The 10,722-nt window shown below is 41.0% G+C and overlaps 2 protein-coding genes across 3 annotated transcripts; one reads left to right on the top strand and one right to left on the bottom strand.

Moving 5' to 3' along the window:
* Positions 1-497: 497 nt before the first annotated feature.
* LOC117632292 (uncharacterized protein At4g13230) lies at positions 498-1,330 on the top strand. The gene is made up of 3 exons (XM_034365731.1): positions 498-662; positions 737-799; positions 889-1,330. The coding sequence occupies exons 1-3, from the start codon at positions 552-554 to the stop codon at positions 1,108-1,110; spliced, it is 396 nt and encodes a 131-aa protein (XP_034221622.1). The 5' UTR covers positions 498-551; the 3' UTR covers positions 1,111-1,330.
* A 205-nt stretch (positions 1,331-1,535) lies between these two features.
* On the bottom strand, positions 1,536-9,527 carry LOC117629557 (DExH-box ATP-dependent RNA helicase DExH12-like). 2 transcript variants are annotated; one of them, XM_034362077.1, is made up of 4 exons: positions 9,334-9,527; positions 6,071-9,061; positions 5,199-5,588; positions 1,536-5,047 (listed from the first exon to the last, which is right to left on the bottom strand). In XM_034362077.1, the coding sequence occupies exons 2-4, from the start codon at positions 9,029-9,031 to the stop codon at positions 1,856-1,858; spliced, it is 6,543 nt and encodes a 2,180-aa protein (XP_034217968.1). In that variant the 5' UTR covers positions 9,032-9,061; positions 9,334-9,527; the 3' UTR covers positions 1,536-1,855. The 2 variants fall into 2 exon arrangements, with proteins under 2 accessions (XP_034217968.1, XP_034217969.1); XM_034362078.1 differs by having other exon boundaries at positions 9,224-9,508.
* Between the last annotated feature and the right edge of the window lie 1,195 nt (positions 9,528-10,722).

The raw sequence follows: 10,722 nt of genomic DNA, 5'->3' as shown, positions 1-10,722 counted from the left end.
AGAAAGAAGGGAGGAATATTAGAAAATACATAACGTCCGCACAATAATAATGTCCGGACGTCCATACATGAGAATTTTTGTAATATTTCATAGATAAGGATCATCTTTCTAGTAGTCTCAGTACTAAATCATGTCTCAGATCAGCTTCAACTGTTAATTGAATGGTTTAATGTATTGTAACAACTATATTAATGGGGAAGGGTTAAGATTAAGAGGATGATCGATCTATCTAGTGATGCCAAGGATGTTAAAATAATCTCACCACCACCAGTGAACCAACACCTTAAGTATTATTATTAGTCAGACTAATTTAGTGTTAGTGACAATGAATCCCATTGCTAATTAACTGTATGTCCTATAATACTGGGTCTGTTTGACCGTTAAAAGACAGTTTTCTAACCAATCGTATCAGCGCAAAATACTCTCCATGCTGCACAACAGGACCCTATCTGAGTTCTCTTGCTTCTTTATATACTCTGCTTCTTACAATGTCCTCTTTCAAATTTCAATACAACAAAAGAAAAAAGAAGCAACTAATTAATAAGACAAAGATGGCAAACCTAACTCTTTTTACCAGCCTCTTGAAATTTGGCCATGTTGCGAGGAACGCCACTTCAACAACTCCTAGGATTTTTTTGGCTACTGCCCCAAGACGTATTCAAGTAAGTTCAATTTGCTCTCTACTCGATCAATTTCTACATGTTTAATTAATTTTGTGGTTCATGATTGATCATAGGCAAGTTCATCACAGCAAGACGCAGCTTCAGTAGCCAATGAAGCTAGGAATGCTGCTGAAAATGTAAACGACAAGTCTCTGTTTTTTTTATTTCTTTATATGTATCGGTTGCAGGCCCTAGGTTGTCATTTTATTTCATGGTGTGAATGCAGGTAACCCAGACGACCAAAGACATGGCTGGCAAGGTGTCTGCAACAGCACAAGATGTGTCTGAGAAAGCAAAGCAGACAGCGCAAGATGCATGGAGCCAAGCTAAGGGCACAGCCCAGAAGGCCGCAGACACGGTAGTGGGCAAGACCGAAGAATCGAAAGAGTTCGTTAAAGAGAACGCAGAGCAGGTCAAGAAGAGCATGAATACCAAGAACAAGAACTGATCCCATCATTTGCCCTGTCCCATTCTTGTATTTCAATTTTGGTTGTATTTCCCGTTTCATATTATGCATGCATGATGTATCCACTGTTGGGATATCTTTCTTTTTTTTTGGGTCCATTCAGATATTGTTCCATACACTACAAGGAAGTGTTTAGTTTTCTTCATCATGCATATGTCAAGCGAAACTCAATTTTCAAGTGTCAATAAATCCTTCCTAATTATCTGTTCAAATAGTTCTAGACTGATGTGAAGAGGTTTTTGCGTTTTTTTAACGGGTTAGTTTCATAAAAACCCGAAGAAGAATATTATAGACTCGGCACAAACTGGAAAGAAAAAAACAAAAATGGAGGCATTACAATTTACAGGTTGCTGCAACCTGTTCACCAAAATCGGAAGCAAGCAAAGTTTTGCAATGTGTTTATTATAAGATTGATAAATTCCTTTCACGGCCACACCACTTCGTGCAGAAACACGTAAAGCACAAAGGCCAAAAGGAATATTCAATTCAATATAGAAAAAACAGAGAGAATGGAAAGCAGCAGCTGCTCGGACACTCTTTCCCAGATTTATGATGACAACGCAGAAGGAAAAGAAGGAACATATGATATGATTATGAGCCATTCAAATACTGTACTGTACTTTCATCATCAGAGGGAATTAAAAACATATAATTCTTCTAGAAACAGCGGGAATTAAAAACATATTCAGAAACAAGCAAAATATTCAGAATCTAATAAACATCTCTCTCATTCTCCCCCACTGTCCTCATCAGGCCCTGCTGCATCTTTAACATCAACAGTGAACTCATATTCCTGATCACATCCCAAATATGAATCACACATGAAATAAAGGATATAATTCTTCTCTCCGGCTTCTGCAGGAGCAGCAAATTCAAGCTTCACCTTTGTCCTCCTTTGAAAGGAAAATCTCTTGATGGCAAGCAATGAATTAGTCTTGGTATCCCCAACTACAAGCCACCACCCCTCCTCTTTGGCCTTTGGATATCTCGGAGCATTAACTGTGCCCACCTCTGTCCTCCCCTCAAGGTCACGCTCAAGGGTGACTTGCAGACTGATCTCTCCCCCGGCCCTTATATTATCACTATTCTGAACCTCATGTGTCAGATCAATGTTGGGAAACCGGTTGCAAAATAGTGCAATATCCAACAACTGCTTATCTGACATCTGGAGTAGCTCTCGCCTCTCATCATCATCCATCTCAAACAAATCAAATACTGTCTCTATACTCTTTCCAGGATTTTCTTGGCATCTCTTTGCCAACTCCTTTGTGAAGTGAGGGAGCTGTAGAAGCATCGAGTCGCGCTCCCACATTCCCTGAGTCACCATCTGGCTGACTTCCATGGCTAATATCGCAAGGCTTAGCCAGCCACTGCTGGAAATGACATCAACCATTGCCTGAAGCAACCGACTTGCAGAAATGATCACCTCTCGCTGGTCCAATGCTAGGTTCCCACCCAGATGTTGCCTTGCGAAGTGGGCCTGAAGCAGAGCATTTGCTTTAACATGAGGATCTGTGCATTTTGGATTCTCAAAGGAAAACCTCTGGTGGTTAATTAGCCTTCGAAGCACCTCTTCCTCCCCAGGTCGTATAGGAAGTTGTGAATACTCTGAAGCATGAGTTAGAATCTCAAGAAGACCCTTCATCTTTGTTTTCGAAGTTAAGGAAGAACTGAAACGCTCAATGGTAGTATAATTGGTATAATAATATGCAGCTATCATGCCAAGATTCAAAGAAGAAAGGTCCATGTCATCCTCAATAGCAACACACTTGCTGGCTTCCAAGTCAGTCAGTGTATTTTCAACAAGCTCTGAGAGATGATCAGAAAGATGCCGCTGAGTAACTCCCTGAAGATTGTAATAGTTGGGATTTTGTGTGAGCCTCCTGTACAAGAAGGTCCAGGTAAGGTAATCAACAGCATCTTGCTTGTTCTCAATTATTCCAGAAACAACTTCTGCATTAAGATTATCATGTAGGTAATGGTGCAAATGGCTTTCAACAGGGAATGCTTCGTAAAGGAACTTCTTGTAGTATTCTTTGCGAGGTGCATGGCAGAGGATGACACATTTCCCAGAATTATCTAGCAGAGGTCGACTGGCATGACCCATCATCTGCAATAGATCAGTAACAGGGTAATCAGTGTGAACATTTTCCCGGCCATCATAATATTGGGTTCCCATCACAACCACCAAATGGGCTGACAATGACACACCCCAACACATTGAACTGCTCATGACACACACTTGAATCCACCCAGCTTCAAAAAGCTGTGACACAACCTCTTGATCCAAACTGGTTAATCCTTCATGCAAGTAGCCCACTCCATTGCGCAAAGTGCCTCTCAAAATTTCATCACTAATTCTTTCAACGAAAGGCTCTATGTCCTCTACAGGCCGCAACATAAACGACGATTTCTCCCCACCGTCTGCAGTTGAGTAAGTCATCAGATCTATAGCAGTTAGCCGGACATGTTTCCTTGTAGGAACATACACAAGAGCCGGTTTCCCATTCTTGGCATGTTGGACAATTGCAGTGTATGTGGGTTTTGCCATTGCTTGCATCCTTGCTTCAAAATTGGCTAAGTCCACCCCCTGAATGTGTATTTCCAGAGGCACTGGGCGCACACCAGGAGGAAAATTGAAAAGGCCATGAGAGCTAGCTCCTATCCATTCTCCAAGATCCTTTGCATTTGCAAGAGAAGTTGACAGAGCCACAATACGAATCTTGTTCTCAGATAGACTGGCTATGTATCTCATTCTAGAGACTATTACCTCCAAGATGGGACCACCCTGACCACCAATCAAGTGGAGTTCATCTATAATAAAAAGACTAACCTGTTGAACAGGCTTCCTCTGTTTCCAGCGGCGGGATAAAGCATCCCATTTCTCTGGAGTGCTGATGATAATCTGACCTTTCTCAAGCAGTTTTGCGTCTGTTGCTGTTTCCCCTGTTAATAATTCGATGCGCAGTTTCAGACCCTTTCCAAACTTCTTCTCCCAGTCACGATAACGTTCCTTAGCAAGAGCTTCAATAGGTGCAATATACACAACACGCATGACACTATCAGACCCCTTTTGATGATTCCTCAGTACAGCAAACTCTGCACATATGGTCTTCCCACTCCCTGTTGGTGCAGCAACTAAGACATTGTCATCTGAATTATACAAAACAGTGAAGACCTGGGTCTGGACAGGATTAAAATGCTTAAAATCTTGATACAGGGCTTCATATAACGGATTCCTTAATGCAGTCACAGGAAGTGGTTGCAAGTCCAATAACTCAGTAGGTGGAGGATACTTCTCCGGCAAGATGAGGTGTCTGAAAGAAACAGGTAAAACAGTCTGTGACCCAAGCCACCTATCAGACACAACACGAATGAAGTATTGAGGCGGAAGGGGCTCATAAATTGGCACTGTAAAGTTCAAAGTATGGTCCTCATCAATATACTGCTTCTTCAGCAGAAAATATTCATGATGAAGAACATATTCACCATCATTATCCTCCACTATTACCCAAAACGGCTCCACATATCCATGTACTTTGTCCTCCCATTGAAAGTCTGGTGTTATAGTCAGCTCAACCCTCAATACAGTGCGAGTAATTGGCTGCACATGGGCTGCCAGGTTTAATTTGGGGAACTGGTGGATGAACTTATGAAGTGCTCTTCCCATCCTTGGCATACGAATAAGCTCCCCTAGCTCCTGTGAAGAGAGGTCATAGTACCTATCCCAGGCCAAATCTTTCTTCTCCAACTTCATCAAAATATCATTTGTAATACCATTGAATTGGCGAAGAGGTGTTTGGACACTCCACATCTTCTTGTTAACCATTTTACACAAGTTCAAAGCCTTTTCTGCTAGTTGAGCCCATCCTCGTTTCAAAACAATCTCGAAAAGAGCTCGTAGGAGACGCCCCGCACTCTGAAGAAAACAAAGACCAAAAAAAAATTCAGACAAATGAATAACAGGAAAAGAGAGAAACAAATGAACAAAAACTAGAGCAAACTGCGTGCATTCACAACTGTATCCCAAATAACAAACAAAAAAATAGCACGAAACTACTAAGACAAACCTGAGTAATGTAAACCATATCAGATGTCAATGAAAGCCCCTCAAGCTTCAGCTGTGAAATATATGCTTGCAGCAAAACATTAATCTTGGCACTGGGCTCTTCCAGGCTTTCCTTGACAGGAATGGGAACACGATCCAAAAGCTTTACTAGCTCCATCTTTTCATCCTGCCGCACAGTAACATACTTGAATTCCTCACTGAGCGAGAACAATCGGCAAAGCTCAATATCCCCCATCGTGGGCTTCAAATGTTCGTTATATGTGGATATTGTTCCATGAGTTATATAGTAATAGCTTGCAATACGACCCAAGTCTGTAACCTGGAAATATCCACTTTTTCTGTCGTACTTAATCAAATTGCTTTTGTCCAAGATGGTTGCAGCGGAATGGATCTGCAAAAATGGAAATGTTGAAGACAACATGAGACGTCCATAAGAAATACAAAATGCAGGAATACAAATGAACGATGCAAAAGTACCACACCAATGACAAGAACAGGACGGACAACAAAGGGAAACCAGATACAAAACCAGCAAGCACACAGTTAAATTAACTTATACTAAGAAAGAATTAAAGATTACATATATCAAGACTATGGTCACATAGACTCAAATGCCATATAATATCTAATAGAATCGGACAAAACAAATTCCTACCACCAATATTTTGACATATTTTTAATATATCAAGCACCTAATATGTCTGTTTTTATCTGTGAACCTGTCCGTAAACTTACTCAATTGGCATGCGCTTGTTTGTCATCTTGTGTAATTAAGAGAATGGTTATGCATTACCATTACTAATTCGGGCAGAGCAACGAAAATGACAACTTGACAAAATCAAAAACAAAATGCTAAAGTGAAGTGATGCTTACCAAATCAGCTCGTCTCTCCTCCAACGTAATATCTCTTTTGAGAACATCAGCTTCCAAACCATAGAGTGTAGGATTACGTAACATGCGAATATACAAGTAAGTGTATCCTAACCAACTGCAAGCTTCTCTAGCATTTTGAACAGTTCCAAGAACGATTTCAGCATTCAGTTGATCTGCCAATTTGGAGACAAATTGACTTTCAATAGGAAGTTGTTGGTTCATCAAAGAAAGATAGTATTGTAGTTCATTGTGGCCAGTAATTATAATTCCTTCTCCATAAGAATCAAACTGAGGTCTTCCTGCACGCCCCAACATCTGCATAACGTCCAGAGGACTTAGTTCAGTCCATGCTCCCTTTTCTGGATCATAGATCTGGGTCCCTTTGATTATCACAGTGTGAGCTGGAAGATTCACACCCCAAGCAAGGGTTGCTGTGGAAACCAAAACTTGTACATGCCCATCAGCAAAGAGATCCTCAACCAGTTGGCGGTCAGCCCTGTTCAACCCAGCATGATGAATAGCAAAACCGTATGGCAGAAGATCTTTGAGATCATTGCTCTTGACCAAATCCGTATGAGTAGTTAGAATCTCACGGCTGGCACTGTCTTCTTTCAGAAACCTACCAAGGGTGTCCTTAGCAAGGGCAGTATCTCTTATAGCACGAGCTGTTTTGGCTGTTTCTTTCCTTGAGTGCACAAAGATAAGAACTTGATGTTTTCCAGCTACATCCATGACCTTTTCATAGCAGAGATCATTCATCAATTGGAACCTCTGCAATGGCTTCCTTACCATGATTCCAATATACTGTTGAGAAAGAGGGACAGGTCTGTAACTGTTGTCAAAATAGAACAGTCCCCGCTTAAGATCAACACGCAAGAACAACGCCACATCTTCGTAGTTCGGGAGCGTAGCAGATAAACCCACCAACCGAATATGATCTTTTGTCGTCTCAATCTGCCTCACAGTTCTGGCAACAATACTTTCAAGAACGGGGCCTCTATTATCATGGAGAAGATGAATTTCATCAATGATAAGAAGTTTGACCAGTTGTGTATAAGTCCGGTCTCCTGACTTTCTGGTAATGATATCCCACTTCTCAGGGGTTGTGACGATAATTTGAGTCTCTTCAATCTGTTGGCGAGTCAATGTCTGGTCACCACTTAGCTCCCTGACAGTAACACCATATTCCTTCAAACGATTAGACAAATTGCCAACAACTTCAGCAACAAGAGCTTTCATGGGGGCGACATATACGATCTTATAATCATTGTGGTTTATCGAACCATCCTCCTTATTCATGTGCAGGGCAATCTGCTGAAGTATAGTGAGCACTGCAACATTAGTTTTCCCTGCCCCAGTAGGAGCACATAATAGAATATTGTCTGCTCTGAAAAGGGCAGTCTCATAGACTCTACTTTGTACCCTGTTCAACTGGTTCATTCCTCTGAAAGCTGGTTGAGCCCACTCTGGCATGTCAGATATTTTTACAAGCCTCTCATCAGGATCAAATGGTCTGGGCTTCAATGCTGGCACATGGATTTCTTCATATCCCTTGCTGGGATGTCTGTAAGACCCATCTGGAAGCACACACTTCTTCGACACCAAGAGTCTACTTTGCTCTTGTGCAATGCTGTCAAGATCAAGTAGCTGAGCCTGGCTCTTCAACCAACCACTGTCAACATCTCTATCAACAAGCCCCCTCCTAGCCCTGTCCCCATCTCCACCACTCTCATCCTTCAACCTGCGAGCCTCTTCTCTAATATTCTTCTCCACGATCTTTTGCCTCTCCTTCGCACTAGCCCTTGTGGCATGCAACTGTTCTAAAATTGCAGCCAACTCTGGACCCAAACGCAACATTTCCTCCTCGATTTTATTCCTCTCATCTTGGTCTTCGGCTCTGGCCAAACGTGTGCACCATACAATCTTCAACCGGTTTCGCAACAGAAACTTAATAAGGCTGAATTTTTCAAACTGAAGGTTCACCAACAGCTTCGTTTCAACTTCCCTGTCATCACCTTCAGCAAGTATCTTGAGCACCTCCTCGGCAAGCTTCTGGCATTGTTGTGGATCCATTTGTTTTTCATAAGCATCAGATATATTCCTCTGAAGCCAATAAGCATTAATGTCCTGAACATTAAGGCTCATACCCTCATTTGCTTCCTGCATTTCATCGTCATCAATCCCACCACCCATTTGCATAGCCCCAGAATGATTTGGTTCAGCCACATCATCATCGTCCTCTTCCTCATCCTCCTGGACCATATCAAGGTCGCTCTCATCCTCATCATCTTCATTTTCTTCAAACTCAACCGCAACACCCACATCATCATCAAGGGCTTCATCACCATTAGCCACAGCAGACCCACCAGCATCACCCCCATCTTGGAAGTCAGTAATCAACCTCCCAATTGAAACCAACTGATCAAAGACGCTGTTGGGTATAGGGTTCAACATCTTCTCAATCTCCTTCTTCTTGTCAGGGTTCTTAAACGTCTCGTTTTTAAGAACGGCCAAAATCTCATCAGCAGCACCACTGACTATACTCGAAGGTTGGCCACCCAACTGTTGCTGAATGACGCTAAGCATGGCCTCATAAGCAGCCCGAGTTTCCTTCGTCTTAGGCTGATAAACACCTTCCTCAGTGGCCGTGAGGACGCTCTCTTCACGAAGCCGGCGCCGTTTACTTTGCCGAATGGGGCCGGGTTCAGCATTTGGGTCGCGCTCTTTCTTCTTCTTAGACTTCTTAAGCTTGTCATCGAGCTCTGGAGGTCTTCCTCTGTAAGCCCTGTCACCGAAGTGTTTGGGGTCAATCTTGCCCCACAGAGATTCAGGCTCGCCGGTGGGCTCGTGCGTGTCACGTGGCCGAGAGTCGGTGGTCAGGACCAGACTCGAGTTGGCCCGATACTCGTATTGCTTGAACCGAGCGTGGGCCTCCGCGCCACCGCCCAAGTGCTGCGCCATGTTAAGATCTCAAAACAAATCTCAGAAACCCTAATAACAACAACAACAACAACAACAACAAAAAACCAAGTTAGTCTAGGGTTTTAGTAAAACTTAATTCTTGTTTATAATGAACTGGTAAATTCGATTTCAGATAAAAATCAAGTAGAAGCAGATGAGAATGATGAGAATGGGGAAGAAAATAACTAATACCACGAATTCGCCTAGAGAAATTGAGAAAAGTGAAGGCTCGAGTGGCGGTGAATCGTGCCAGAAACCCTAGCTATAAAGACGCAGAAAAAGTAAATAGATAAAGAACTCACAGTGAGTTGTGTGAGTTGTGAGTCTGTGACTACTACTTGTATCGCTCTCGCTCTCCTCCGAAACCGGCTTCGGCAAGAATGGCGGCCAGGTATTTTACTATTACCAGTCTCAAGTGTAAACCGACCTTTTAAACGAAGATTTTATTTTCTTTCTCCGATCCCTTCTTATTATATCGGTCTGATTTTATTTTTATTTATTTTTCAGATGAGATTAGAATATGGTAGCAGATAGAAGGCCTTGCATTACTTGGGCTTTATCTCAATTTGGGCTACGTTTTTTTTTATTGGATTTCAGATTTCTTTATATTTCTTTCTTAGTTATCGATGGGCTTTGACACCTTTGGTGGTCGATGGGCTTTATCACCCTCCTCAGTACTCGATGGGCTTTATTTTCTTTATTTCCTCTTTTACTTCCAGAAAAAATAAAATAAAATTCACAAGAGATGTGAGGATGTAGATCCAGCAAAGGTCTCTCGAAAAAGAAAATCTGCAAAAGGGAAAATTTAATCCAATTTAGAGTGAGATGGAACTGCCGTTTGTTAAACATACATGTACATATATATAAAAAAAAAATTATTTATTTTATTAGATATAAAATTTTATCTTTGTTACACATGCTAAACCATAAATTTAAATGCATATGAACATAATGCGGAGTGACTATCATAAGTAATTCTAATTTGTTTGTGACAAATAGATCCCTCTAAATTGTCACTTTTAATAGGCGATAATGTGACATTTTGTTTGAATGCTTTGTTCATTACGGTACTATAACGTGATAGATATCTATAAAGAAAAATATACTAACATATAAAGAAATTTCAGCATGTGTTTACAACGAAAATATTAGAAAAGTATTAGTAAATCGTCATAAATTAACATGAATTTATTTGAGTTAACTTAGTATTTCCCCATTTTGAGTTTAGACTTACATGTGTCCTAACATTTCCCCAAGCTTCGATTCTTGGAACAACTGCTGCAAGCAAATACAAGATAAAAAGTAAAAAGTCAGTATGATCTCTTTGACACTTGCCATAAGATCTGTACATGCATAGCATCAACAACTCAGCATGTGATTTTTTTCACACTTGCAATATTCATGCATCCCATATAGTACTAGTTAGCATGTTACCCCTGCTAGTTAGATCACTCAGTTGTCAGAATTTTTATTTTATTTTTCTGATAAATGACTGGCAATAATTTACGTTTAATAATTTTTGAATCATATTAAGTGAATTACTCTACTCACTCGACTCGTCACTTAGTTTATCAAATATTTGAACTCGATTTCCTATATATAGTCATGTTACACCTCTTTTTAAGTGAAATGTTTGTGCACACATGGAGTATGTTATTGCTATATCTATCTTTAAATTAGGTATGCGTTAC

This window comes from Prunus dulcis, chromosome 6, assembly GCF_902201215.1.
Source record: "Prunus dulcis chromosome 6, ALMONDv2, whole genome shotgun sequence".
In the NCBI taxonomy this organism is placed as follows: domain Eukaryota; kingdom Viridiplantae; phylum Streptophyta; class Magnoliopsida; order Rosales; family Rosaceae; genus Prunus; species Prunus dulcis.
This window is presented reverse-complemented; position numbering and strand designations above follow the sequence as displayed.

Bases quoted from the DNA above. Each gene is read 5' to 3' on its own strand.
- LOC117632292 (XM_034365731.1), top strand. From the start codon at position 552: ATGGCAAACCTAACTCTTTTTACCAGCCTCTTGAAATTTGGCCATGTT. The intron at 663-736 runs GTAAGTTCAATT...GATTGATCATAG, and splicing joins CTGCCCCAAGACGTATTCAA to GCAAGTTCATCACAGCAAGA. The intron at 800-888 runs GTAAACGACAAG...GTGTGAATGCAG, and splicing joins CTAGGAATGCTGCTGAAAAT to GTAACCCAGACGACCAAAGA.
- LOC117629557 (XM_034362077.1), bottom strand. From the start codon at position 9,031: ATGGCGCAGCACTTGGGCGGTGGCGCGGAGGCCCACGCTCGGTTCAAG. The intron at 5,589-6,070 runs GTAAGCATCACT...CCATTTTTGCAG, and splicing joins AGGAGAGACGAGCTGATTTG to ATCCATTCCGCTGCAACCAT. The intron at 5,048-5,198 runs GTTTGTCTTAGT...TGTTTTCTTCAG, and splicing joins ATATGGTTTACATTACTCAG to AGTGCGGGGCGTCTCCTACG.